General features: G+C 43.4%; 1 protein-coding gene across 2 annotated transcripts in view; it reads left to right on the top strand.

Moving 5' to 3' along the window:
- LOC126271872 (peptidyl-alpha-hydroxyglycine alpha-amidating lyase 2-like) overlaps positions 1 to 27,962 on the top strand; it is a 166,110-nt gene that overhangs the window by 52,634 nt on the left and 85,514 nt on the right. The window contains exons 3-5 of one of the 2 annotated variants that reach the window (XM_049974218.1): positions 9,608 to 9,806; positions 22,649 to 22,856; positions 27,857 to 27,877. In XM_049974218.1, the coding sequence (XP_049830175.1) occupies positions 9,608 to 9,806; positions 22,649 to 22,856; positions 27,857 to 27,877 (428 nt within the window). The remainder of the gene's footprint in view (positions 1 to 9,607; positions 9,807 to 22,648; positions 22,857 to 27,856; positions 27,878 to 27,962) is intronic. The other variant, XM_049974219.1, reaches the window with a different exon arrangement.

Below are 27,962 nucleotides of genomic sequence, written 5' to 3'. Positions count from 1 at the left end.
GGCTGTCGCCGATTCTCGTTTCCTGTTATCCACCTCTTACCTTTTAGCCTGTCACATTGCTGGAGGCTGCCTCACACGCACCTTGCTTTCGTCTTCTAGGTTGAGTCTTGACTTCCTTCCCCCTTGTGAAGTCCATTTCCAAATTAGTCTTGGTCACCTGTTGGCATCCATCCTTTCTAGATGCCCGAGCAAAACATAGCTGTTTCTGTCGCCTCGGTAACCGTCTCGCTCGCTCTCTTAATATTTTTTTACTGCATTATGCTTCACACGACTCAACCTCTATTCTCCAAACGACCATCTCCAGAGTAATCAGCCTCTCTCTCTCCCTTTTATTCAGCTCACACGTTTCTACACCATGTCTGAGAATACTCTGAACAATAGTTTTTGTTTCACACCTCTGATAAATTGTAGAATTGACATGTTGTAACACGTCAAGCTCCTAAATAATTTATTTCTAATTGCATAACTGGTTTCGATCAGAGACCATTTTCCAGTAACTGTTGTACTTATACAACGATTTGGATATAGGACACATTCACGTGACTAGGCTATTTGGAAACCGTAGTAAGATATACACAATACTTCAAGTTTTTGTTAATAACAGGTAACAGATGGTTGTCTTAAAACAATTGCCAAAATATTACATTTGTAAATACACTACTGGCCATTAAAATTGCTACACCAAGAAGAAATGCAGATTATAAACGGGTATCCATTGGACAAATATATTATACAACTGACATATGATTACCTTTTTCATGCAATTTGGGTGCATAGATCCTGAGAAATCAGTACCCAAAACAACCACCTCTGGCCGAAATAACTGCCTTCATACGCCTGGGCATTGAGTCAAACGGAGCTTGGATGGCGAGTACAGGTACAGCTACCCACGCAGCTTCAACGCAATACCACTGTTCATCAAGAGTAGTGACTGGCGTATTGTGACGAGCCAATTGCTCGGCCACCACTGACCAGACGTTTTCAATTTGTGAGAGATATGGAGAATGTGCTGGCCAGGGCAGCAGTCGAACATTTTCTGTATCCAGAAAAGCCCGTACAGGTCATGCAACATGCGGCCGTGCATTATCCTGCTGAAATGTAGGATTTCGTAGGGATCGAATGAAGGGTAGAGCCACGGGTCGTAACACATCTCAAATGTAACGTTCACCGTCCAAAGTGCCGTCAATGCGAACAAGAGGTGACCCAGACGTGTAACCAGTGGCACCCCATACCATCACACTGGGTGATACGCCAGTATGGCCATGACCAATACACTTTTCCAATGTGCGTTCACCGCGATGTCGCCGAACACAGATGCGACCATCATGATGCTGTAAACAGAAATTAGATTCATCCGAAAAAAAGACGTTTTGCCATTCGTGCAACCAGGTTCGTCGTTGAGTACACCATCGAAGGCGCTCCTGTCTGTGATACAGAGCCATGGGTAACTGCAGCCATGCTTCAAATGGTTCAAATAGCTCCGAGCACTATGCGACTCAACTGCTGTGGTCATCAGTCCCCTACAACTTAGACCTACTTAAACTTAACTACCCTAAGGACATCACACACATCCATGCCCGAGGCAGGATTGGAATCCTTCGACAGTAGCGGTCGCCCGGTTCCAGACTATAGCGCCTAGAACTACTCGGCCACTGAGGCCGGCGCAGCCATGGTCTCCGAGCTAATAGTCCATCCTGCTGAAACGTCGTCCAACTGTTCGTGCAGATGGTTGTTCTGTTGAAAATCGTCGCCATCTGTTGACTCAGGGATCGAGACGTGGCTGCACGATCCGTTACAGCCATGCGGATAAGATGCCTGTCATCTCGACTGCTAGTGATACGAGGCCGTTGGGATCCAGCACGGCGTTCCGTATTACCCTCCTGAAGCCACCGATTCCATATTCTGCTAACAGTCATTGGATCTCGACCAACGCGAGCAGTAATGTCGCGATACGATAAACCGCAATCGCGATATGCTACAATCCGACCTTTATCAAAGTCGGAAACGTGATGGTACGCATTTCTCCTCCTTACACGAGGCATCACAACAACGTTTCACCAGGCAACGCCGGTCAACTGCTGTTTGTGTATGAGAAATCGGTTGGATACTTTCCTCATGTCATCAAATTGTAGGTGTCCCCACTGGCGCCAACCTTGTGTGAATGCTCTGAAAAGCTAATCATTTGCGTGTCACAGCATCTTCTTCCTGTCGTTTAAATTTCGCGTCTGTAGCACGTGATCTTCGTGGTGTAACAATTTTAATGGCCAGTAGTGTAATGTATTGTTCGGCAAAGGGAGGTGCGTGGAGTGTCCATTATCCTACTATCCTAAGAATATATAAAATGGCTAAGAATTGGTTTAATGACCAGTATTATCTTTGTAATACATTATGGGGTAACGCTCATTTCACAGCAGTCCCCGTAAACATGACGTCATTTTCACGTCACACACAATATCGATGACCTCATGATCGGCTAGCGACTTTCGTTAGCATTCGATACGGGTCTTTCACAAGGTCTCATGCGCGGTTACCAGAGATTTACAAAAACACGTCATCCCTGGAATGAATTATTAGCAATATTCCTATAATAAAATGTCATGTTATGTTTTAACGACGGTTAATGCCTTCATATAAGTGTGATCTCTTGGAAGTGAGTTATCATTGTCAATAATTTACAAATTAAGAAATAAACACAATTGTTTTATAATTTGCAGTACGCGGTTTCTGTGTAACGGAGCACTGAAAATTTATCAAAATCACATCACCATTATCATTAAATGTCGCTTATAAACGCATCAAAGAAAGAAGCCTTCAAGATGGGATATGATAACGAAGACCAGAGTGCTAACGTAATGAATAACGTCGTGATTTCTGGAGATGAAAGTTGATGGTTCGCATCCCGTTACATGCAATTTTTTTCGTGTCAGGATTGTTAGCACTTTCTCTTACGATCTTATGAATGTAATACAAGTATGTTCTGCAGTAATGGATTTTATTTACATTCAGTCCGATCTGGGAACGAAGGATTAAACAAATATTCAGCTATTTCCGAGTATCTGGTTAGTGAAGAACCTAAGAGGACAGCTTAAATTGGTGCGATTGAAACAAAGAACAATAAAATTCATATTCTTCATTCTCACAAATATTTAACTCTTAATTTCCGAATACGTGCCGCCCTTCGAGTGTACGGTTAGGCAGGGACCTAAGAGGACAATCTGAATTGCTGCGAGTGAAACGTCGAGCATTAATTTTCATATTTTGTCAAAAACATTTCACTGTTTATTTACGAATAAGAGACTATTTCCGAGTGTGTGGTTAGGCTCATGTTGCTCATTCAAAATGAAATTTCGATCTTACTAATCTTGAATTATGTTAAAGATCCGAATTTCATTTTAAATGAACATCTTAAACCGAAAAACAGTTTATTGAAAATTTTCATGATAGTGTATAACAAAGGTGATACTGTCATAACAGCAGTTATTTGCATTTTCATTTTATGTGTCCTTCGGATAGCTGTTTAACGGACATTCCACGTATTTACCTTTGTACAACAATATGTTATTTATCTTATACAAATGTCATATTTTAACAATTGTTTTATGAGATGTATGTGACACCTGTTATTGACAAACTATTGGACTAATCCCAGGGTTGTCCATATTTTGCGTTCCCTTCGTCTTCAGGCTTCGTGAGCTTCCTGTCTTGGTTTGCACGAGTATTTCCCTTTTTCCTCTCTACGTCTTCTCCGGCTCCCTCCCTTCATTTGTTAGGCATCCTTAGTCTTTGCCTTATAAACACCAAGACATCCGTTAGATTTTTTGATTATCCATTGGCGTTACGCTATCTCTTTCCCTTCCACTATTCTCTCAAGTGGATTGTTCTATCACTCCTCATTTGCGCCGATTCATGTGGGTTGCTTTTTGCCCACGGTATCAAAGGCTGCACCGTGTAGTATTTTCTTTTCTAAAATCATTTCGTACACATTATTTGCTGAATCGTTCTGAATATTCCTGATGGAATGACTGGAACTGATCTGCTGTCGGACCCCTCCTTTTAATAGGCGCTGCACATGCATGGTTGTTTACATATTTGGGCGGGTTTAATGTCATCTCTGAACAGGCAAAGGGACTGTGTCAACGTCTGTCTTCAGGAGTTATATTGCCTGAAAGAAAAGCTGCAAAATCCATTCGTAGGTAAAGCGGGTTTGAAAGTATGGTTTATTGGTAGGATACTGGGCAAATGTAATAAGAAGATTGCTTAAAATAAACTCGTGCTACCCATATTAGAATATTGCTCACTTGTGAAGCGAAGGCAGAAAATAGGGCTAACAGGGGATATTATTATTTGTATGGCTTACATGATCATTTGCAAGGACTTTATATGTAAATGAATAAATGTACTTAAAGAATACATATAAACGAACAAAAAATTATGTGTATGTCTTTCAAGCAGACCACAGATCTTGGTGTCAGCAAATACAGTTCAGTAGCGTCCAACAGGAAATTCCTGTAGTAAACAGTCTGCATTCAGTTACTTCGCAATTTACACAGGAACCCACACTCATAGAAACAGACACCGTTCCGCCATGCGCAAAATGGTTCAAATGGCTCTGAGCACTATGGGACTTAACATCTGTGGTCATCTGTCCCCTAGAACTTAGAACTACTGAAACCTAACTAACCTAAGGACATGACACACATCCATTCCCTAGGCAGGATTCAAACCTGCGACCGTAGCAGTCGCGCGGTTCCGGACTGAGCGCCTAGAACCGCATGACCATCGCGGCCGGCTTCCGCCATGCCCTGTACTGAATCGATTCAGAGCTCTCCATAGTTTCCTAAGAAGACCGCATCTGTTCAGACGTTTACTAGAATCAGAAATAAGGCGAGAATTAGCTGGAGGAAACTTCTGCCAGAACTGATTCCATCTTTGGCTAACGTACAAGAGGCGCATTTAGCGTCAACTGGGCGGTTTTCTGGATTTAAGTCTGCTGGGGGCTATATTCTGTAGTTATTGTACAGATGTGAATTCTGATGCGTAATACACTTCTGGAACTTTCTTAGAGTTACTGCTTCTCTCTGATTGACGGTGGTGCAACATTACGTAATACATACAATCAAATAAGTAGTGTTGATTGAATATTGCCACTATTTACTCTCACTTCTTGATTTAGTTTAACCGCGACTCTGTGTGCGTGTAAACTGTATTTGCATTAAACAGCAGTAGAGTAAACCGAGACCAGTGTATCTGTATGAAGGGTATCTGTATTTGCACCAAATCTTGACCCAGCTAGTTTCTTATAGTATCAGTTCTGGCGTTCACTTTTTGTCCAATATTTTCTAAGGGTTCTTAAAGGTAAGGACCCGGTCCAAACTGACCAAGTATTTTGGATTGGGTCATGTTCCAGAGGAAGACTATCAGAGATCACATTTAATTTGTGATTCGCCTCGTGGTTATGAAGATGGTAAGCATTCGGCCCTTCCAAAGATTTGGCTTCACACTCTAGTTATTAGAGTAATAAAAGAATGAGATTTTCACTCTGCAGCGGGGTGTGCGCTGATATGAAACTTCCTGGCAGATTAAAACTGTGTGCCCGACCGAGAATCGGTCGGACTCGGTCGGGCACACAGTTTTAATCTGCCAGGAAGTTTCATATCAGCGCACACTCCGCTGCAGAGTGAAAATCTCATTCTGGAAACATCCCCCAGGCTGTGGCTAAGCCATGTCTCCACAGTATCCTTTGTTTCAGGAGTGCTAGTTCTGCAAGGTTCGCAGGAGAGCTTCTGTAAAGTTTGGAAGGTAGGAGACGGATACTGGCAGAAGTAAAGCTGTGAGTACCGGGAGTGAGTCGTGCTTCGGTAGCTCAGATGGTAGAGCACTTGCCCGCGAAAGGCAAAGTTCCCGAGTTCGAGTCTCGGTCGGGCACACAGTTTTAATCTGCCAGGAAGTTTCAGAGTAATAACACTTTATATTTAAGCCTGTGGTCAAAGCTCCTTTCTCATATATAAAAGGCAATATCCTGACTGATCCGACATCTCCCAGTCCCAACCGCTAAGCATACAAACTTGACATTTGGAGAGGACGTAACTGCAGACGTCGTTTAAGCAGGGATATTTAAAAATTCCTACCCCAAGGAGGTGAAACAGGGTGAAAGGGTTTTTGAAAATATGTCGCTACTAAGGCAGTTTTGAAGCTAGACCTTCAAAAATTGGCATCTGGTTCTCAATCGGAAGTAAAGAAATATGTTTCAGCTATTTTGGAAATTTAACCCATAAGGAGGTAAAATAGTGGGTGAAAGGTTTTTTGAAAATAAGTTATTATTAAAGAACTACTAAAGCGTTTTTGAAGCTAAATTTGGTATTTGACTTCTCAGTTAGAACTAAACAAACAAAGTGTTAGGGAATGAAGTTTTCTGTGGAAATATCACCACACGCACGCAAACGGGGTGATGAACAAAAACTTTGGAATGTAGTTACCAGAATCACTTTTTGGTCAGAAGTACATTCGGGAAAGATTATTCTTCTATGGCTTTCATTAGCGTGTCAAGTTCAGAAGGTGTTACAAATTTCTGCCAGTTAACTTACAGCAAGCATACACGCTCTCAAGGTAGTACTTGAGAACCATTACAACATTCCCCTTTCAAGGCAACAATTGCAACTTGCAATGAATTGGCAAACTTTTGCATGGCAAGAAAACACACTTATAACCAACTACCTGTATAAATCACATAAGCACAGTGAGTAAAAGCCTTAAAAGGTATTGAATTGGAAAAATACACAAGTTTTGCTGACTATAAACAATATAAAAAAATCCACTACGGCGTACATTAACAACCTTGCTTGATTATAGCCAAATATACATAAACACAAATTTAAAGTTAGAGCTCCCAGATGAGCAGGAATTCGTTATGCAATTGACTAGTTCTTACCACGAAGCAAAAGGAATTTTTCTTCTTTCTTAGAGTATTTTTGACACGTGAGTCTAGTTATACTAGCTATGGCAGGCGAGAGAATGATCAGGCCTTAGTGCCTTGCATTTTAAACAGTACAGCCATTGGTGCATTATATTTTCACAGACATAGCAGAGGCTCACAGTCGAATAAATCCGTAAGTAAGCTGGGAAGGGAAAGAAGCAAGCCGAACCACAGATTTACTTTGACTCCCCCCTCCCCCCTCTTTCGTCCTCAAAAGGGGACAAACGGACCACCCTTCCTACTATTACCACCTTCCCGCGGGTGGGCAGACGAGAATGAATGGCGGGAAACCCCAAAATATATTGGGTGGTATAATTAACAAGAATAAGTAAATTTAATTCAGTTAAACTTCATCAAATCTGTTAACAATCAATGCTCAACTTCTGGTGCGTCACGACTCCCACGACTGAACCAACGCAGCACCTCCAAATGCTCTGCCGAGCCGCCCGCTGCCAGCCACGGACGCAGGAAGGCGCCCCGATTTTCAGAACCTCCTCGCCGGTCGACAGCATACGGCCGAACTGCAAATTAAGCCCCTCGCGGACCCACGCTCAGGAAGATGCCTTTCGCGACTAGCAGTTAACGCCCCATACCACGGAGACGCTGCTCGCGACTGCTTACGCTGATGCCGTGGTCTGCGTGCTGTCCCTCTAGCACCGGTAGAGAAGTCACTTCTTGATGCAATGACTGCCAACTCTCCACTAGAGCTTTTTTTTCCTTTATTGTATTTTGATTCCCCATCGGGGTGGGCTGGCAGCAGCATATACGCTGCTCTTCAGCCGAAAGACATAGAACAAACAATAGAAGGCATTTAAAAGTATACAAAGAAGAAAACATGGTGAACATAGATATAAAAAAAGGGGGAACATCATGGGAGGCAATAGACAAAAAAAGGGGGCGACTGTAAAATGGAGATAAAACCATAAAAAAGTAGTGCACACAAAAACCCACGCACTGCGACAATTAAAAGAACACAAGGCACAGTATGACCAGAGCATAAAGTATTGAAGGATGGCGTAGCACCTAACAAACACTGACAGTGACACTAAGTACAAGGCCAGCACACAATTAAAATCACATCTCTTGACACACAGGAGAAACAGCACTAAACCCAACACTGACGTGGCACACTGACGATGATGAAGACGGAGGATCTTCCAGGTGCAAGGAGATGAGGGAGAAGGCAGGGATGGAGGGGAAGAGAGGCGGGGTATGGACGGGGGACGTGCTGAGGAGGGCCAGGTAGAGAGGGATGTGGGAAGGAAAGAGGCAAGGATGGGGTGCAGGGTCTCAGGGGCGAAGGAGGAAAATCCGCTCTGGGAGAAGGAGGGGGGAGAGAAAAGGGGGCGCTGGGGAGGGGGGGAACAAGGCTAGGTTATAGTTGGAAGGAAGGGTAGATGTCACAGCGAAGTTCATCATCCGGGAGGGAAAGGCGCTGGAAATTGCCCTGATGGAGGGTGTGGAGGTGGAGAGAGGGAGGGATACAGCGATAGAGGCACAGCAAGGGGGAGCCGGAGGGTGGGGGGGCGGTGGGGATTAAGCCTGCGGACAATGTAAAGGATGTGGAGGTGTTGGAGGAACAGGAGCACGTGGGGAAAGGGGATGTGTTCATATAGGAGCCGTGTGGGGGAAGGAAGGTGGATACGGAAGGCAAGGCGGAGCGCATGGTGTTCGTGGATTTGGAGGGCCTTGTAAAAGCAGGTGTATGTGGAGATCCAAGCAATGCTGGCATAACAGAGGATAGGAGGGATGGTGGATTTGTAGGTGTGGAGGATGGTAGAAGGATGCAATTCCCATGTCCAGCCAGACAGCAGTTTCAGAAGGCAGAGGTGGGAATGGGCTTTCTGGTGGATGGTCTGGAGGTGAGAGGTGCAGGTGAGGTGTCAGTTGAGGGTGAGGCCAAGGTATCTTAGGGAGGGGGTGAGCTGGATGGGACGACCATAAAGGGTCAGGTAGAAATCATGGAGACACAAGGAGCAGATGGTGTGGCCGATGATGATTGCCTGGATTTTGGAGGGGTTGAGACGGAGGAACCACTGGTTACACCAAGTGGTGGATTGGTTGACGTGGGTTTGGAGGGTACATTGGGACCGTTGAAGGGTAGGATAGAGAGCCAGGAAGGCGGTGTCATCAGAATCCACGACAGCCCGTACAGCCACTTCTTAAACCCACGCGAACAGCCCACTTTTCCCCTCCCTAGAGGGAGACACCAAGCCTTCAATTGCGACAACGGCGCCACCACCAGAAAACGGAGGCGACTGCTTCATGCTACGCCCTGCGGCGCTGTTTTCAAAGCTGACTTTACTATGGCTCAAAGACCATAAAATTCGATTAAAGAAACATACACACACACACACACACACACACAGAGAGAGAGAGAGAGAGAGAGAGAAATCCATGCAGACCACGCTGTTAAGGAGTGGGCGCTAAGCTGGTAGGGGATACAGGAAGTATACAAAGGACGGTAGGGATGATCACACAACGGGGAGTGCCACTGAATATGATATGCTGAAAATCATGCACTTAGATACGACAACTATCTGCACAGATGAATTTAAGCAGTGATTGTTCCGACGCTTCGTAGGCGTCATCGGTGTAGGCGTTTAGTGCAGTGTGGTGTGCGTGTTGCGGCAGGACGTTCAATTCGACGACGCACTACCAGCGGCGGGCGGAGGGCCCCATCGCGGTGGACACCGTCCTGACGCTGGACGCGCACAGCGGCCGGCTCAAGCGCTCCTGGGGCCGCGGGCTCTTCTACCTGCCGCACGGCCTCACCGTCGACCCCAGGGGCCACGTCTGGGTCACCGACGTCGCCCTCCACCAGGCGCTCAAGGTAACCTAACTGTAGCACCGGCTCCATTCTACCACCACCTTAGCCTCGTCCAAGTCCAAAGCATACACACGTAGGTAGCTGTTGCGTTGGAGAGCGAGGGTCCCTGTCGCTTACTCAGTTGCTGAGCGTTTTACTTGACTGCGATATAGTCAGACCTTGTTCTGGAATTAAGCTTCCCAGTGAGGTGAGCTCTTGTGAGACAGTTTCCCCAGTCCGTACACTATCTGATCAAAAGTATTTGGATATATATTAGTGGACATCGATATCCATCCTTTGCCTTTATAACAGCTTCAATTCTGCTGGCGACACTTCCAATTTGATGTCTGAATGTTTGTGGAGGAATGGTAGTCCATTCTTCTTCATGAAACAAAACCAGAGAAGGTAGTGACGCTGGATGCTGGGGTCTCGAGCAAAGTTACCCCAGAGTTGTTCCATTGGGTCAAATTGGGACTCAGGACAGACCAGTCCATTTCGGGAATTTTATTGTCCACAGTCCATTGCCTCACAGATGCTGCTTTTTGAGAGGGTGTATTGCGTTCATATCCTTCCGCATTTAGTGTTTCCTTAATGGGACTAGGATGTCAAATGGGCCGACTTGGAGCAGGAGAGGCACCACACGACATTTTATTTTCTACTATCTATACTTTTACAAATAAATTCATAAAACTTTGTCAGCATGACCAGGAAGGATTCAGTATTCACACTCATAGCAGTGGAAGTGCAAAAACATAACAAAATAATTTTTCTTAAATATGAAATTTCATCTCTCTTACTTATGAAGAAAAGTGTACCTATAGCAACAAAAGCAGCCAATAGTAAGTGAAAAAATGATGAAATTTCACATGCAAAAAAAAATTGTTATGTTTTTGAACTTCCGCTGCTACGAGTATAATCCTGAATCCTTCCTGGTCATGCTGACAAAGTTATATGAAGTTATTTATAAAAGTATAGACAGTGGAAATTAAAACGTCCTGTGGTGCCTCTCGTGCTCCAAGTCGGCCCGTTTGACGTCCTACCCCCCTTAAGCGCAATAATGAGACCACACTTCTACCACGGAAAACAAACCCCCATACCATAACATTGCTTCCTCCGTACTTCACTGTTTGCGCTATTCGTTCGCCAAACCTACATCCTTCCATCGGATTACCACAGGGTATGCGTGACTCATCACATCAGATCACTCGTTTGCTGTCATCCATTTCGTTACACCACCTCAAGTGCCGAATAGCACTGTCCACAAAAGTACACTACTGGCCATTAAAATTGCTGCACCACGAAGATGACCTGCTACAGACGCGAAATTTAACCGACCCGAAGAAGATGCTGTGACATGCAAATGATTAGCTTTTCAGAGCATTCACACAAGGTTGGCGCCGGTGGCGACACCTACAACTTGTTGACATGAGAAATGTTTCCAACCGATTTCTCATACACAAACAGCAGTTGCCCGGCGTTGCCTGGTGAAACGTTGTTGTGATGCCTCGTGTAAGGAGGAGAAATACGCACCATCACGTTTCCGACTTTGATAAAGGTCGGATTGTAGCCAATAGCGATTGCGGTTTATCGTATCGCGACATTTCTGCTCGCGTTGGTCGAGATCCAATGACTGTTAGCAGAATATGGAATCGGTGGCTTCAGGAGGGTAATACGGAACGCCGTGCTGGATCCCAACGGCCTCGTATCACTAGCAGTCGAGATGACAGGCATCTTATCCGCATGGCTGTAACGGATCGTGCAGCCACGTCTCGATCCCTGAGTCAACAGATGGGGACGTTTGCAAGACAACAACCATCTGCACGAACAGTTCGACAACGTTTGCAGCAGCATGGACTATCAGCTCGGAGACCATGGTTCCGGTTACTCTTGACGTTGCATCACAGACAGGAGCGCCGGCAATGGTGTACTCAACGACGAACCTAGGTGCACGAATGGCAAAGCGTCATTCTTTCGGATGAATCCAGGTTCTGTTTACAGCATCATGATGGTTGCATGGGTGTTTGGCAAAATCGCGGTAAACGCACATTGGAAGCGTGTATTCGTCATCGCCATACTGGCGTATCAGCCACCGTGATGGTATGGGGTGCCATTGGTTCCACGTCTCGGTCACTTCTTGATCGCATTGACGGCACTTTGAACAGTGGACGTTACATTTCAGATGGGTTACGACCCGTGGCTCTACCCTTCATTCGATCCCTGCGAAACCCTACATTTCAGCAAGATAATGCACAACGCATATTGCAGGTCCTGTACGGGCCTTCCTCGATAGAGAAAATGTTCGACTGCTGCCCTGGCCAGCACATTCTCCAGATCTCTCACCAACTGAAAATGTCTGGTCAATGGTGACCGGGCAACTGGCTCGTCACAATACGCCAGTCACTACTCGTAATGAACTGTGGTATCGTGTTGAAGCTGCATGGATAACTGTACCTGTACTCTCCATCCAAGCTGTTTGGCTCAATGCCCAGGCGTATGAAGGCCGTTATTACGGCCAGAGGTGGTTGTTCTGGGTACTGATTTCTCGGGACCTATGCACCCAGATTGCATGAAAAGGTAATCACATGTCAGTTGTATAATTTATTTTTCCAATGGATACCCGTTTATAATCAGCATTTCTTCTTGGTGTAGCAATTTAATGGCCAGTAGTGTATATGGCTTATGAGGAGATGCTGACCGTTTATCCCATATTTTTTAAATCCCAGTGCACAGTCATTGTACTAGCTGAGCTGCTGTAGGACTTTGGAACTCTCGAGTGATTCCTTCCGCTGTATCTTACGATTTTTAAAGCCACCATCCGCAGTGATCGACAGCCACTTTCCCGTCAGTACATGAGATCTGTCAGGTCTTGGTTTAGCTATGGTTGCCCCTCGTGTTTCCACTTCACACCCGTGTCACCAACAGCCGTTTCACGTTCGAACTCACTGAGCTACTCCCACTCACTGTTCTGCTGTTACTGCTTCTCTGTTGACAATACTTCCAGCCCAAATCCAGTATCATTTCTGTGAAACACTCTCCCATATTTCGCGATAATTCAAAACATGCTGTGCTTCTTTGAACTTTTTCGATGTACTCCGTCTGCCCTATCTGGTAAGGATCCCGCAACGCGCAGCAGTATTCTAAAAGAGGACGGACAAGCTTAGTGTAGGCAGTCTCCTTATTAGGTCTGTTATATTTTCTAAGTGTTGTGCCAATAAAACGCAGTCTTTGGTTAGCCTTCCCCACAACATTTTCTATGTGTTGCTTCCAATTTAAGTTGTTCGTGATTGTAATACCTAGATATTTAGTTGAATTTAAGGCTTTTAGATTAGACTGATTTTTGTGTAACCGAATTTTAACGAGTTCCTTTTAGCAAGCAAATGGCTCTGAGCACTATGCGACTTAACTTCTGAGGTCATCAGTCCCCTGGAACTTAGAACTACTTAAACCTAACCAACCTAAGGACATCACATATATCCATGCCCGAAGCAGGATTCCAATCTGCGACCGTAGCGGTCGCGCGATTCCAGACTGTATCGCCGAGAACCGCTTGACCACTCGGGCCGGTCCTCTTAACACTCATGTGGATTACCTGACACTTTTCGTTATTTAGGGTCAACTGCCACTTTTCACACCATTCAGATATCTTTTCTAAATCGTTTTTCAGTTTGTTTTGATCTCCTGATGACTTTATTAGCCGATAAACGACAGCGTCATCTGCAAACAACCGAAGACGGCTGCTCAAATTGTCTCTAAAATCGTTTATAGCGATAAGGAACAGCAAAGGGTCTATAACACTGCCTTGGGAAACTTCAGAAATCTATTTTACTCGATAACTTTCCGTCAATTACTACGAACTGTGACCTCTCAGGCAGGAAATCACAAATGCAGGCACATAACTGGTTCCTTAAGCACGCAGATTCACTACAAACCGCTTGTGTGGTACATTGTTAAAAGCCTTCCGGAAATCCAGAAATATGGAATCGATCTGAAATCCCTTGTCAATATCACTCAACACTTCATGTGAATAGAGAGCTAGTTGTGTTTCACAGGAACGATGTTTTTGACTCGGTCAAAAAACTGTTCAAATGTGTGTGAAATCTTGTGGGACTTAGCTGCTAAGGTCATCTGTCCCTAAGCTTACACACTACTTAACCTACATTATCCTAAGACAAACACACACACCCATGCCCGAGGGAGGACTTGAACCTCCGCCGGGATGTGCCGCACAGTCCATGACTGCAGCGCCTTACACCGCGCGGCTTGACTGCGTCAATAGACAGTTTTCTTAGAGCTAATTCATAATGTTTGAACACAATTTATGTTCAAAAATCCTGCTGCATATCGACGTTAACGATATGGGCCAGTAATTTAGTGCATTACTCCTACTACCTTTCTTAAATATTGGTGTGACCTGTGCAAATTTCCAGTCTTTGGGTACGGATCTTTCATCGGGAGAACGGTTGTATATGATTGTTAAGTATGGAGCTAATGCATCAGCATACTCCGAAATGAATCTGATTGGTATACAGTCTGGACCAGAAGACTTGGTTTTATTAAGTGATTTGAGTTGCTCCACTACTCCGACGATATTTACTTCTACGTTACTCGTGTTGGCAGCTGTTCTCGATTCGAATTCTAGAATATTTACTTCGTCTTCTTTTGTGAAGGCATTTCGGAAGGCTGTGTTTAGTAACTCTGCTTTGGCAGCACTGTCTTCGATGGGATCTCCATTGCTATCGCGCAGAGAAGGCATTGATTGTTTCTTGTCGCTAACATACTTAACATGCGACCCGAATCTCTTTGGATTTTCTGCCAGGTTTCGAGACAAAGTTTCGTTGTCGAAACTGTTATAAGCATCTCGCATTGAAGTCCGCGCTAAATTTAGAGGTTCTGCAAAAGATAGCCAATCTTGGGGATTTTGCGTTTGTTTAAATTTGACATGTTTATTTCTGAAACATTGTTCTGACCCGTTTTGTGTACCAAGGAGGATCATCTCCGACGTTTGTTAATTTATTTGGTATAAAGCTCTCAACTGCTGCCGATACTATTTCTTTTAATTCAAGCCACATCTGGTCTACACTTATATTATTAACTTGACTGAGTGGATATTGTCTCTGGAAGGCGCCAAGTGAAGTTTTATCCGGTTTTTTGAGTGTGCATATATTTCACTTATTTTTTGAGGATTTGGGGATTACAATATTCAATCTCGTTACGACAACCCTGTATTAACTAATCCCTATATCGTTTTTGATGCTCGTTATTAACTCAGGATTATTTGTTGCTAAGAGGTCAAGTGTGTTTTCACAACCGTTTACTATTCGCATGGGCTCCTGAATTAACTGCTCGAAATAATTTTCAGAGAATGCGTTTAGCACAATTTCGGATGATATTTTGTGCGTACTTCAGGAATTAAACATGTATTTTCACCAGCATATTGAGGGTAAATTAAAGGCACCACCAACTATTATCGTATGAGTCGGGTACGTGTTTGAAATCAAACTCAAGTTTTCTTTGAACTTTTGAGCGATTGTATCATCTAAATTGGGAGGTCGGTAAAAGGATCCAATTATTATTTTATTCCGGTTGCCAACAATGACCTCTGCCCATACTAACTCACAAGAAGTATCTACTTCAATTTCGCGACAAGGTACACTACTTCTGAGAGCAATAAACACGCCACCGCCAACCGTGTTTAGCCTCTCTTTCGGAACACCGTTAGGTTCTCCGCAAATATTTCAGCTGAGCTTATATCCGGCTTTAGCCAACTTCCAGTGCGTATAACGATTCGAGCATCAGCGCTTTCTATTAGCGCTTGCAGCTCTCGTACTTTTGCAACACAGCTACGACAATTTACAACTGTTATATCAATGGTTCCTGTATCTACGATCTTCCTGTGTTCAGCTTGCACACTTTGTGACTGAAGCCCTCTTGTGTTTTCCCGAGACCCTCTAACCTAAAAAAACCGCCCAGTCCACGCCACACAGCCCCTGCTACCCGTGTTGCCGCCTCTTGCGTATAGTGGACATCTGGCCTATTCAGCAGAAACCGAAACTCAACCACCCTTTGGCGTAAGTCGAGGAATCTGCAGCCTACACGGTCGCAGAACCGTCTGAGCCTCTTATTCAGACCCTCCACTCGGCTCTTTACCAGAGGTCCGCAATCGGTCCTGCCGACTATGCTGCAAATAGTCAGCTCTGCTTTCATCTTGCAAGCAAAACTGGCAGCCTTTACCACTTCTGTTAGCCGCTCGAAACCACAGAGAATCTCTTCTGATTCAAAGTACCGACGTGAGCAACCACCTGCAGTTGGCTGCACCCTGTGCTCTTCATGGCATCCGGGAGGACCCTTTCCACATCTGGAATGACTCTACCCGGTATGCACACGGAGTGCAGATTGGTTTCCTTACCCTTTTTGTCAGCCAAGTCCCTAACGCGCCTAACGTCGGAGCTCCCAACTAACAATAATCTCACCCTCTGCGACTGCCTGGATCTTGCAGGCTGAGTGGTTTCCTCTGAAACAGGGCAGGCTACAGCATCTGGCTCAGCGACAGTGTCAGCCACTGACAGCACCTGGAACCTGATTGTCAGACAAACCGGGGAGGCCTTACGTGCGGCCGCCTGGTAAGTTATTCGCCGTCTGCTTCACTCCAGGGCGACCACCCACTCGATCACAGGTGAAGCGTCACCCTCGGTGCCAACAGTAATTGGGTTGGCCACCGGTGAAGACCGATCGGAGGACTCTGACGCGCCTGACGTCCGTTGGATCCCCACGGCCGGCCCACAACAGTGGTGCCCATCCATTGCAGCCTCAACCTGTGTAACCGAAGCCATCACAGCCTGAAGCTGAGAGCGAAGTGTCACCAACTCGACTCGCAGCCGCACACAACAATCGCAGTCCCCGTCCACACCAAAGACCGTGGAAAACTAAACTATACAGATAAACGCACTATCGGCACGTGCTGCGCAAATATACTCTAGGCCCCGACGGAAACGCACGAACTGTGTCTAGTAATGCGCAGATATTCGGAAACCTAACAACCGCAGCACTCAGGTGAAACTAAATACTTTGCCCCTGATTATGAACTTGTAATATGTCACAAAATCGGTTTACTTTCCAACGCAAACGAAAGCGCGGTAACGTGGATATTATATATTAAATTTACACGCATAAACTCAATAAACTAAACTATTAAAGCACACAGATGATACAATAAAATTCGCTCCTGGTTAGGAACTCGTAAATGACACAAAAGCGGCTACTTCCCGGTTGCTGCGACTGTCTCGTTCGGCTACTGCTGCCTGACTGAATATTTGCAACGCAAATATTGAGTGAGAACTTTCCTGAACGTTGGGTAGGACTTAATTCTATTTTAAAATGGCCTGCAAGGGCTAACGATTTGACTATTCTTGATTTCATCCTTTGGGCAGCACTCAGAGATGGTCTATGACGAAATCCCAACTATGCCAGACAATATGTGTCGACGAATCGCCAGTGCCTTTCAGTACATCGACAACAGTTGGAACACGTGTTTAGATGAAGAAAAAAGTTATTTTTTTGGAATACAAAATTACATTTTTTGATTTGGTCAGTTATAAAAACAGTGTTAGTAAACTGTTTGTTTCATTTACGTGTGTACGAAATTGCATTGCAATGTCAAATAAGTCGACAGCGTGTATTGCACGTAGTTGGAAACACTGTCATAACGCGCTTACATTCTGCGTGAAATGACGTTTTATTCTGCGGTGTGTAGGTGGACACCAAACTTACTTACTTACTCCTTGGCTCTACAGCCCATGTAAGGCATTGGCCTCTCTGATGTTCACTGCCCAATCCTGACGATTTTCTGCTCGTTTCCCCCATCTCTTTACTCCAATTTTTCTCAAATAATTTTCCACGTCTTCCAACCATCGTTTCTGGGGTCTCCCTTTGCTCCTTTTGCCACATGGATTTCCTGTGTAAGGCTTTTTGACAGCTCAGTACTCCGACATTCGCTCTACGTGGCCCAGCCATCTCAGTCTGTTACGCTTGATTTCAGTCACCAAGTCAGGATTTCTGTACAGTTCTTCCAATTCCTTGTTCCTCCTTATCCCCGTTGCCCTACTGCATACATGGCTCCAAAAATCTTTCATAATATTTTCCTCTCCCATCTTCTCAAGAGCTCTTCTTCTGCTACAATCATTGTCCATGTTTCTGAGCCAAACATTACCAACAGTCTTATGACTATCGACTTTCTGCTCAGGCTACGTGAGTGAAGGATCTTGATCAGGGACCAGTAAGCTCTATTTCCTACAACAATCCTAGATTTTATTTCTTGTCTTATTCTGCTATCCTCTGTAACGAGCACCCCCAGGTATTGGAACTTTTCACATCTCTCATAATTGCCTCTGTTCAACTTAATATACTTCTCTTCAACAACATCATGTTTTCTGGAAGCAAAGAGATACTGCGTTTTTGTGTTGTTTCCTCTAAGTACCAACCGTTCTGCCTACTTTTCCAGGCTGCCAAGTCCTTTCCCATTTCTTTCAAACTTCTAGACAGCATACACACACATCATCGGCATAAGCTAGATTTTGGTACATACATAGTTCCGCCTCGGCTATCAATCTCCTTCCTTCGCATCACTCTCTCCAACACTATTTTGAAAAGTAGCGTGGATAACACATTTCCCTGTCTTAACCCTTGGTTCACCTCAAATTCTTTAGAAAGTTATCCTACCACTTTTACCTGGCATTTTGTGCTGGTGAGGGTCATTTGTACCAGTCTGATAAGTTTACTTGGGAATTCCATCTCCATCAAGGTGTCATACAGCTTTTTCCTTCCAACACTACCATTGGCCTGTTTAAAGTCTATAAAAGGCTGGTGTACATCCACGTAATGTTCAAAGCACTTTTCCTTTATTTGCCTTATAATGAAGATCTGGTCAGTTGTTGACCTGTCTCGTCTAAAGCCGCACAGGTAGTCCCCGAGTATTTCTTCTGTAATCGGTCACCAAACTATTTTTAATAAAATATGTGGTTCAACGAATGTATCCCGTGTGATATAATTTAGAGCAATGTAGATAGACGCAGCTATCCGACAGCATTTATTTTTCCTTTAAGAAACACACAGCCACATATATGAAGAGACAGTTCAAATCTTCCTTCTAACATTTAGATATGTAATTCAGTAGTTGCTTTTTGCAGAGTGTAACACCTATTTATTACTGAAGATTGAACATTTGATTTCTGTGTTTCAGCTCACTTAAATCTGGGAGCATATACAAAAGTGAAATAGTATTCCTAAGCCATTTGTGATAAGCTAGATTCTACTGTGTGTTATTTCCATATGCAACAAATGTAGGTGAACCTGCATCTAAGTCGTAAATTGGTTCAGGGGGAAATAAAGCTTTATTCCCGTAGCACAGGCCTTCCGTGGGGTATACAACTACGCTGTTTGGCAGATTTTACACCACATATTCCGTTTCCGGTCACCGTGTTCTCACACTCTAGGACATTTATCGAATTCTTTGACGACAGATTTCCACGTAAACATTAACAGACGCGTCTCAGGAGATATTGAATGCAGTTGTAAAAAGTATACAATTTCATTTAAACAAGGGTGTTACTTCAATATAATACCAGGGCTGAAAACATCCACCAAGCAAAATCATACAACTCCTCGACACTCTAACATTTGCTGAAAACGGCGTTTTGGTATGTGTAACCCTTCACGAAATCAAAGGGGTGTTACGTCTTACGTGAATCACCCTGTAATGTGTATTTGCGCAAAAGTCCCAGCTATACCAATCTGAAAAAAAATAAAATACAGAAAGCTGAATAAGAGAAATTAATATAATGTTTAAAACGTATTCTAAACACGATTTGACAGTTTTGCTGAAATAACGGGTTTTGGAAATGTATCTTTTTTTACAGCATTAATTAGCACTGAATGTAACGGTTTTATTTACCGTATGTTAAAAAAACAACAAGTTCAGTTTCATGTCCATGCAAAAAAACAGTATCTCAGTTTAAAAAACATGGAAGATCAATAGCCTATGTAAGAAACAACAGCTGAGATAAAATTGAACCTTGTGGAAGTCGACTAATATTATAAATTATTAGCTAATTGGTTTGCACTACTTACAATATCTTAATAGATTAGTTGTCTTAAAATATGAATTCAGTACTCAGAAAAGCCAAAATGTTGAGCCCGCCTTCCAGTATGGAGTCTCAAGGTATGTTTCTGATCAACCTCGGTTTTGAAAATGACTTTTTGGAATGCTGTTTCTGGTAATATGCGACAGTTACATTCTTAAAGCAATTTCGATGCAAGAGAATGTCACCATGGTTGCTGATTTGGATGAAACGAAGTATGAAATTAATAAGCTTCCCGCGGAATCTAACGCGTTTCAGACTGCTAAAATCCCATTAACCATTCTCTTAAAAGTCTTAACGATTTTGCCAACTGAACTACCACATGGATAACTGGGTGCGAATGGGAATTTGATGTTAGGGAGTGAGGGTTTTGAGAGGTGAAAGTTGACATAATTCGTATCAGCAGAATAAGCAGATAGCTACAAAACTATTACAACTACACCGTTTGCGGTTACAAGAGGCCCGAACCATAGTAGTGAAACTAGGACGTTTTTCATTTCAAGTGTTTGTGGTATGGGCCATTAGGCTGTAACCTGGACAGTTGTTGTTGTTGTGGTCTTCACTCCTGAGACTGGTTTGATGCAGCTCTCCATGCTACTCTATCCTGTGCAAGCTTCTTCATCTCACAGTACCTACTGCAGCCTACATCTTTCTGAATTTGCTTAGTGCACTCATCTCTTGGTCTCCCTCTACGATTTTTACCCTCCACGCTGCCTTCCAATACTAAATTGGTGATCCCTTAATGCCTCAGAACATGTCCTACTAACCGATCCCTTCTTCTAGTCAAGTTGTGCCACAAACTCCTCTTCTCCCCAATTCTATTCAATACCTCCTCATTAATTATGTGATCTACCCATCTAATCTTTAGCATTCTTCTATAGCAGCACATTTCGAAAGCTTCTATTCTCTTCTTGTCCAAACTATTTATCGTCCATGTTTCACTTCCAAACATAGCTACACTCCATACAAATACTTTCAGAAACGACTTTCTGATCCTCAAATCTATACTCGGTGTTAACAAATTTCTCTTCTTCAGAACCGCTTTCCTTGCCATTGCCAGTCTACATCTTATATCCTCTCTACTACCATCATCAGTTATTTTGCTCCCCAAATAGCAAAACTCCTTTACTACTTTAAGAGTCTCATTTCCTAGTCTAATTCCCTCAGCATCACCCGACTTAGTTCGACTACATTCCATTATCCTTTTTTTTGCTTTTGTTGATGTTCATCTTATACCCTCCTTTCAAGACACTGTCCATTCCGTTCAACTGCTCTTCCAAGTGCTTTGCTGTTTCTGACAGAATTAAAATGTCATCGGCGACCCTCAAAGTTTTTATTTCTTCTCAATGGATTTTAATACCTACTCCGAACTTTTCTTTTCTTTTCCTTTACTGCTTGCTCAATATACAGATTGAATAGCATCGGGGAGAGGCTACAACCCTGTCTCACTCCCTTCCCAACCACTGCTTCCCCTTCATGTCCCTCGACTCATAACTGCCATCTGGTTTCTGTACAAATTGTAAATAGCCTTTCGCTCCCTGTATTTTACCCCTGCCACCTTCAGAATTTGAAAGAGAGTATTCCAGTCAACATTGTCAAAAGCTTTCTCTAAGTCTACAAATGCTAGAAACGTAGGTTTGCCTTTCCTTTATCTTTCTTCTAAGATAAGTCGTAGGGTCAGTGTTGCCTCACGTGTTCCAACATTTCTACGGAATCCTAACTAATATTCCCCGAGGTCGGCTTCTACCATTTTTTGCATTCGTCTGTGAAGAATTCGCGTTAGTATTTTGGAGCTGTGACTTATGAAACTGATAGTTCGGTAATTTTCACATCTGTCAACAGCTGCTTTCTTTGGGATTGGAATTATTATATTCTTCTTGATGTCTGAGGGTATTTCGCCTGTCTCATACATCTTGCTCACCAGCTGGTAAAGTTTTGTCATGACTGGCTCTCCCAAGGCTGTCAGTAGTTCTAACGGAATGTTGTCTACTCCCGGGGCCTTGTTTCGACTCAGGTCTTTCAGTGCTCTGTCAAACTCTTCACGCAGTATCATATCTCCCATTTCATCTTCATCTACATCCTCTTCCATTTCCATGATATTGTCCTCAAGAACATCGCCCTTTTATTGACCCTCTATATACTCCTTCCACCTTTCTGCTTTCCCTTCTTTGCTTAGAACTGGGTTTCAGATCTGAACTCTTGATATTCATAAAATTCTTCTTTTCTCCAAAGGTCTCTTTGAATTTTCCTGTAGGCAGTATGTATCTTACCTCTCGTGAGATAAGCCTCTACATCCCTACCTAGCCATCCCTGCTTAGCCATTTTGCACTTCCTGTCGATCTGATTTTTGAGACAACCTGTGCTTAACTGCAGCTCTGATCCAGTCATGTGTTATGCGCTTTACACAAGTTGCATGACATTCGAAAAAAGGTGGAAGATTATGATTTAACGTCCCATTGACTATGACAGAGCCCAAGAGGACAACACCAGGTTAGGAAATCAGGTGTACTATGTTCAAAGGAACCATCTCGCGATCCACCTTGAGAAATGTAGGCAAAGTGCGGAAAACCTTAGTCTGGATGTTCACGATGAGAGTTTTAATCCCGAATATTAATTGGAAATTCCAGTTTGTTATTTTAATCACTCGCTGATCGCATTCGACTCATAACTTTTTGAACTACGTGTGTGTGTGTGTGTGTGCGTGTGTGAGTATGTACAAATGTTTTATTGCAGTTCGCACCGGGCTCCCCGGAACCGCTCATAGAGGTTGGTACTCGGTTCGAGCCCGGAGTGGGGCACTACCACCTGTGCCAGCCCACAGCCGTGGCGGTGGCACCGGAGCCCTCGGCTGAGGTCTTTATCGCGGATGGCTACTGCAATTCACGCATCGTGGTGGTCAGCTCGCAGGGCCGATATCTTAACCAGCTGCCTCGCTTCGATGGTAAGTCTCCACACAATATCATCTTTTGGGATATTGTAGCCTTACACTTATCTGCCTGCAAAAGAGGAACAATCGAGAAACTAGTATCGGCAAAGTGCCATGTACTTATGTAATGCGATACTGATGTATTGTTCTTTGACCATTACAGATTTCATTATTTAATATGTCCAGTGGATTTGCTATTTGTTTACCTCTCTGCAAATTCTGTCTCAACATAACAGCTCTTTAACACTTGTAACTATTACTACAAACAGGCATAAAAAGTGCTGGTCAAATTTCTACATGCAGGTAACGACTTTGACACATGTTGGTGTAATAATAAGTCGTATTGGCCACTAAAATTGCTACACCACGAAGATGACCTGCTTCAGTCGCGAAATTTAACCGACAGGAAGAAGATGCTGTGATATGCAAATGATTAGCTTTTCAGAGCATTCACACAAGGTTGCGCCGGTGGCGACACCTACAACTTGCTGACATGATGAAAGTTTCCAACAGATTTCTCATACACAAACAGCACTTGACCGGCGTTGCCTGGTGAAACGTTGTTGTGATGACTCGTGTAAGGAGGAGAAATGCGTATCATCACGTTTCCGACTTTGATAAATGTCGGATTGTAGCCTGTCGCGATTTCGGTTTATCGTATCGCGACATTGCTGCTCGCGTTGGTCGAGATCCAATGACTGTTAGCAGTATATGGAATCGGTGGGTTCAGGACGGTAATACGGAACGCCGTGCTGGATCCCAACGGCCTCGTATCACTAGCAGTCGAGATGACAGGCATCTTATCTGCATGGCTGTAACGGATCGTGCAGCCACGTCTCGATCCCTGAGTCAACAGATGGGGACGCTTGCAAGACAACAACCATCTGCACGAACAGTTCTACGACGTTTGCAGCAGCATGGACTATCAGCTTGGAGACCATGGTTCCGGTTACCCTTGACTCTGCATCACAGACAGGAACGCGTGCGATGGTGCACTCAACGACGAACTTGGGTGCACGAATGGCAAATCGCTTTATTTTTCGGATGAATCCAGGTTCTGTTTACAGCATCAAGATGGTCGCATCCGTGTTTGGCGACATCGCGGTGAACGCACATTGGAAGCGTGTATTTGTCATCGCCATACTGGCGTATCAGCCACCGTGATGGTATGGGGTGTCTCGGTCACCTCTTGTTCGCATTGACGGCACTTTGAACAGTGGACGTTACATTTCAGATGTGTTACGATCAGTGGCTCTACCCGTCATTCGATCCCTGCGAAACCTTACATTTCAGCAGGATAATGCACGACCGCATGCTGCAGGACCTCTACGGACCTTCCTGGATACAGAAATTGATCGACTGCTGCCCTCGCCAGCGCATTCTCCAGATCTCTCACCAATTGAAAACGTCTGGTCAATGGTGGCCGAGCAACTGGCTCGTCACATTACGCCAGTCACTACTCTTGATGAACTGTAGTATCGTGTTGGAGCTGCATGGGCAGCTGTACCTGTACACGCCATCCAAGCTCTGTTTGACTCAATGCCCAGGCGTATGAAGGGCGTTATTACGGCCAGAGGTGGTTGTTCTGGGTACTGATATCTCAGGATCTATGCACCCAAACTGCGTGAAAATGTAATCACATGTCAGTTCTAGTATAGCATATTTATCCAATGAATACTCGTTTATCATCTGCATTTCTTCTTGGTGTAGCAATTTTAATGGCCAGTATTGTATTTATTTTAACACAATCGCTAATTACATGCTCTGCTGTTAAGATTTCGGTATACAACAACAGTTCCTGGTTGGCTGGAGTTTCACAGAGAATGGGCACTATGTAAGGCCGAAGTCTGTCTTATTGCTACGAGAAATTCAGCTTGAGACAAACATCAAACATAGTCCTAGCTCGCAGCGTAGGTTGTCAACAGAACGATGACTGTGATGTAGTTATTAAGCTTGCAGGGAAGGATACGACACAGGCTTGGTGTCACTGCGGCAGCTTTATGCCGCTTGGAGACCACGAGATGGCGCCACGTGACATGACGTGGTGGAGGAGGGAATGCCTTGGGCCCTCTGCCTGCTGAGTGCGTGTGACGCCGCCGGCTACGGGAGTGGTCACTCTGAGTCGGTGGCTACAGCAGCTTGTACTTTCAATATTTATGTTTGTGTTTACAAGTAGTTGCTCTATTTTGAAACACATTTGGCTCAGTGGATTTTTCAAAGTACTCAGATGTAATACTGTCTCTAGGTGAAACACGTACCACAGTCTATATGAACGGCTCATAAGTTACTATTACTACCGATGTTTTCTGCCGCAATTTAAATATAGAATTTCATCATCATCTTCTGCCAGCACTAGGTTTGGCTTGTTAACCAGAGTCTTTCCATATGGATTTGTGGCTCCATTTGTTTCTTCATCTCCTTGCTTTGTATTTCCCTAGCACTTTTGGTAGTCTGTCACTCCCCATCCTACTGATGTGCTCTTTCCGTTTCCTTCTGTATTCCTCAATTTCTTTCATTTATAGATATTAATCTTAATCCTGCTCTAATTTTTGTATTTCTGTTTCGTTCTTTTCTTGCGTATCCAGCTACTGTCTGAGAAACCTCATTTCTGCACTCTCAATTCTTATTGTGCCCTTTTTGTTACTATCATAGTTTCACTCCCTTACATGAAAACTGAGAGTGATAGTGTTTTGTAAAATTTCAGAAATATCACTTTTCTTACTTTCCTTTGTAAGGTTCGTCTCACAGCTAAATTTCTCTGTCTTATGCCGAAAATCAGTTTTGTCTGCATGCGAAACTATGTAGTATTCCAATATTTAAAATTTCTTACTTCCGCTGCTATTTTCCCATTTATCACAATTTTCAACCTAATTTTGTTTTTATCATAAAACAAACGCCTTCGCGTTTGTTTTGTGCTGCAAGCTGATTAAAGCAGAGAATCCTTGCAGTTAATATGCTGCTCTTCGCAGATTAGTCTCACTGTTAGCAATACTTGCTCGGCACCTGCAGATTGCAATGTCACTAAATAGTCTGGATTTTAAATTCAAATGTTCAAATGGTGTGAAATCATATGGGACTTAACTGCTAAGGTCATCAGTCCCTAAGCTTACACACTACTTAACCTAAATTATCCTAAGGACAAACACACACACCCATGCCCGAGGTAGGACTCGAACCTCCGCCGGGACCTGCCGCACAGTCCATGACTGCAGCGCCAAAGACCGCTCGGTTAATCCCGCGCGGCTGGTTTTTAAGATGAAGAGAGTAAAATAGTATTGCATTTGTCCATTCCAAAAGGATTTTATTTATGTAGGTATTACAAAACGTTGGTGATAAATTGCAGCCTTGTCTGAAGCATGATTTGATGCTCACTCTATTCTGGTCACCACTGCCTGCAGCAGATATTTGTGATTTTTCATAATACATCTCGTAACGTCTGTTTTTTGTGTTGGTGTGTGCAAGTAATAAACGTTTTGTTGTTGCAGCTGACATGTAGAAAAGTATATCCTGCTACAATGTCGCTCCAGCACAGTAGTTAGTTTATGTAGGGTAACTTCAAATATTTTATTGTCTTACGCCCAAAAATATTTTATTGGCCTAATTATCATTAACAAAAACTTTAGAAACAGTCATAAGACCTGCATATCTTACCTTCCTAATCAGCGTGTGCCTTTGATACTTGTTCAAATATGAACTACAATTTATGAATTAAAAACTGCCATTCCCACTTGTAAAAATTGTTGTTAGTCTTTACTTCCTTTAAAAACTATTATCCTTTCAAAAATTGACAAACAGGTATATAAACAGCAAATCCACTAAAAATAACACATAATATGCTGAAACAACTATTCGTGACGGAAAAATGAATCAATATTCACCTTCACAGGCAGAATTTCCATACTGGTTTCTCTACGTTCCAGTCTCGAACATTTCACATTTCTGCGTTCAGTCGCTCACGAAAAGTACCTGCTCTGGTTGCATTTGGGATTAATATATAGAATGACGTCAGGAGGAGTGTGACCACTTGCAATTTTATAATCACAGTAACTTATTTTACTTTTATAGCTCATCTTCATAAACCCTTCTTCTTTCTCTTCTTCTTCTTCTTCTTCTTCTTCAATCTTTTTTCGGATAAAACTGTTGAGAGTTAATACGTAATAATAATAATTCAGGAAAGGTCTCTTCGAAAGCTACACCTTAAGTCTTTGCTTGTTTAATCACAGTTAGATTCCATCTAAAGCTTTGCTCTTTTCCCACATCTTATGAATGGTCTGCTGCGGCCCGCAACGTCTTCCTCTCTTGAGCCATCCTCTTCATCTCAGAGTCGTACTTACAGCCAGCTACCACGACTGGTGTTGGATACATTCAGTTTTGCTGCCTCTAGCACCATGGAAATTACTCCCTGATGCCTGATACCTTAAAACATGTTCTGTTATCACGTGCCTTCTTCTTGTCGGTGTTGTCCAAGTATCTCTTTCATCGCTGATTTTGCGCAGCATTAATTACCTTGTCAGTCTATTTATTATCAAATACGTAAACCAGGTGTATAGTCACGCTTAGAGTCGTCAGGTAACATTTAAAGTATGCTTCTTCACTAGTCCACCGTCCGATAAACATTCTTCTTCTGTCTGTGGGCATTAGAATATAGGCCTGTTGCGACGTTTTTTTATCCTTTTGGTCTTCTCATCTTTCCTATGGTCATTCCACTGCCATTTGTCTCTTGGAGCAGACAACCATGTCTTTTTAGGAACTAGCAAGGTGTAGTGATGTCTCATTCTTTGCAACTCTGTCCTTATTTAAACATTTATTTTCCTGCCTTTTCTCGTACAGCCAACTGTCTGTCTCGAAACATGACTTCTGCTGCATTTAATCTACTGTCTTTCTCTTTCGTTAAAGTCGTATGTCACTTACATACTCTAGAATAGAATTCGCCAAGATTTTGCACAATTCTATTCTTATTTTTTTAAATTTAAGCGTACCATTAAAGTAATTAACTCTTGCTACTTTGTTCACAGTTTTCGCTTCTACTGGAAATGGTAAGGTGCATTCTAGTGTGTAGAATAAGTTTACTGTTACTATTAATTTTTTTCTGTTACTGTGCCATATGCAATAGGTTTTATG

This window comes from Schistocerca gregaria, chromosome 5 (genome assembly GCF_023897955.1).
Source record: "Schistocerca gregaria isolate iqSchGreg1 chromosome 5, iqSchGreg1.2, whole genome shotgun sequence".
In the NCBI taxonomy this organism is placed as follows: Eukaryota; Metazoa; Arthropoda; class Insecta; order Orthoptera; family Acrididae; genus Schistocerca; species Schistocerca gregaria.
The sequence above is the reverse complement of the archived record's forward strand: the minus strand, read 5'-3'. Positions and strand labels throughout refer to the sequence as shown.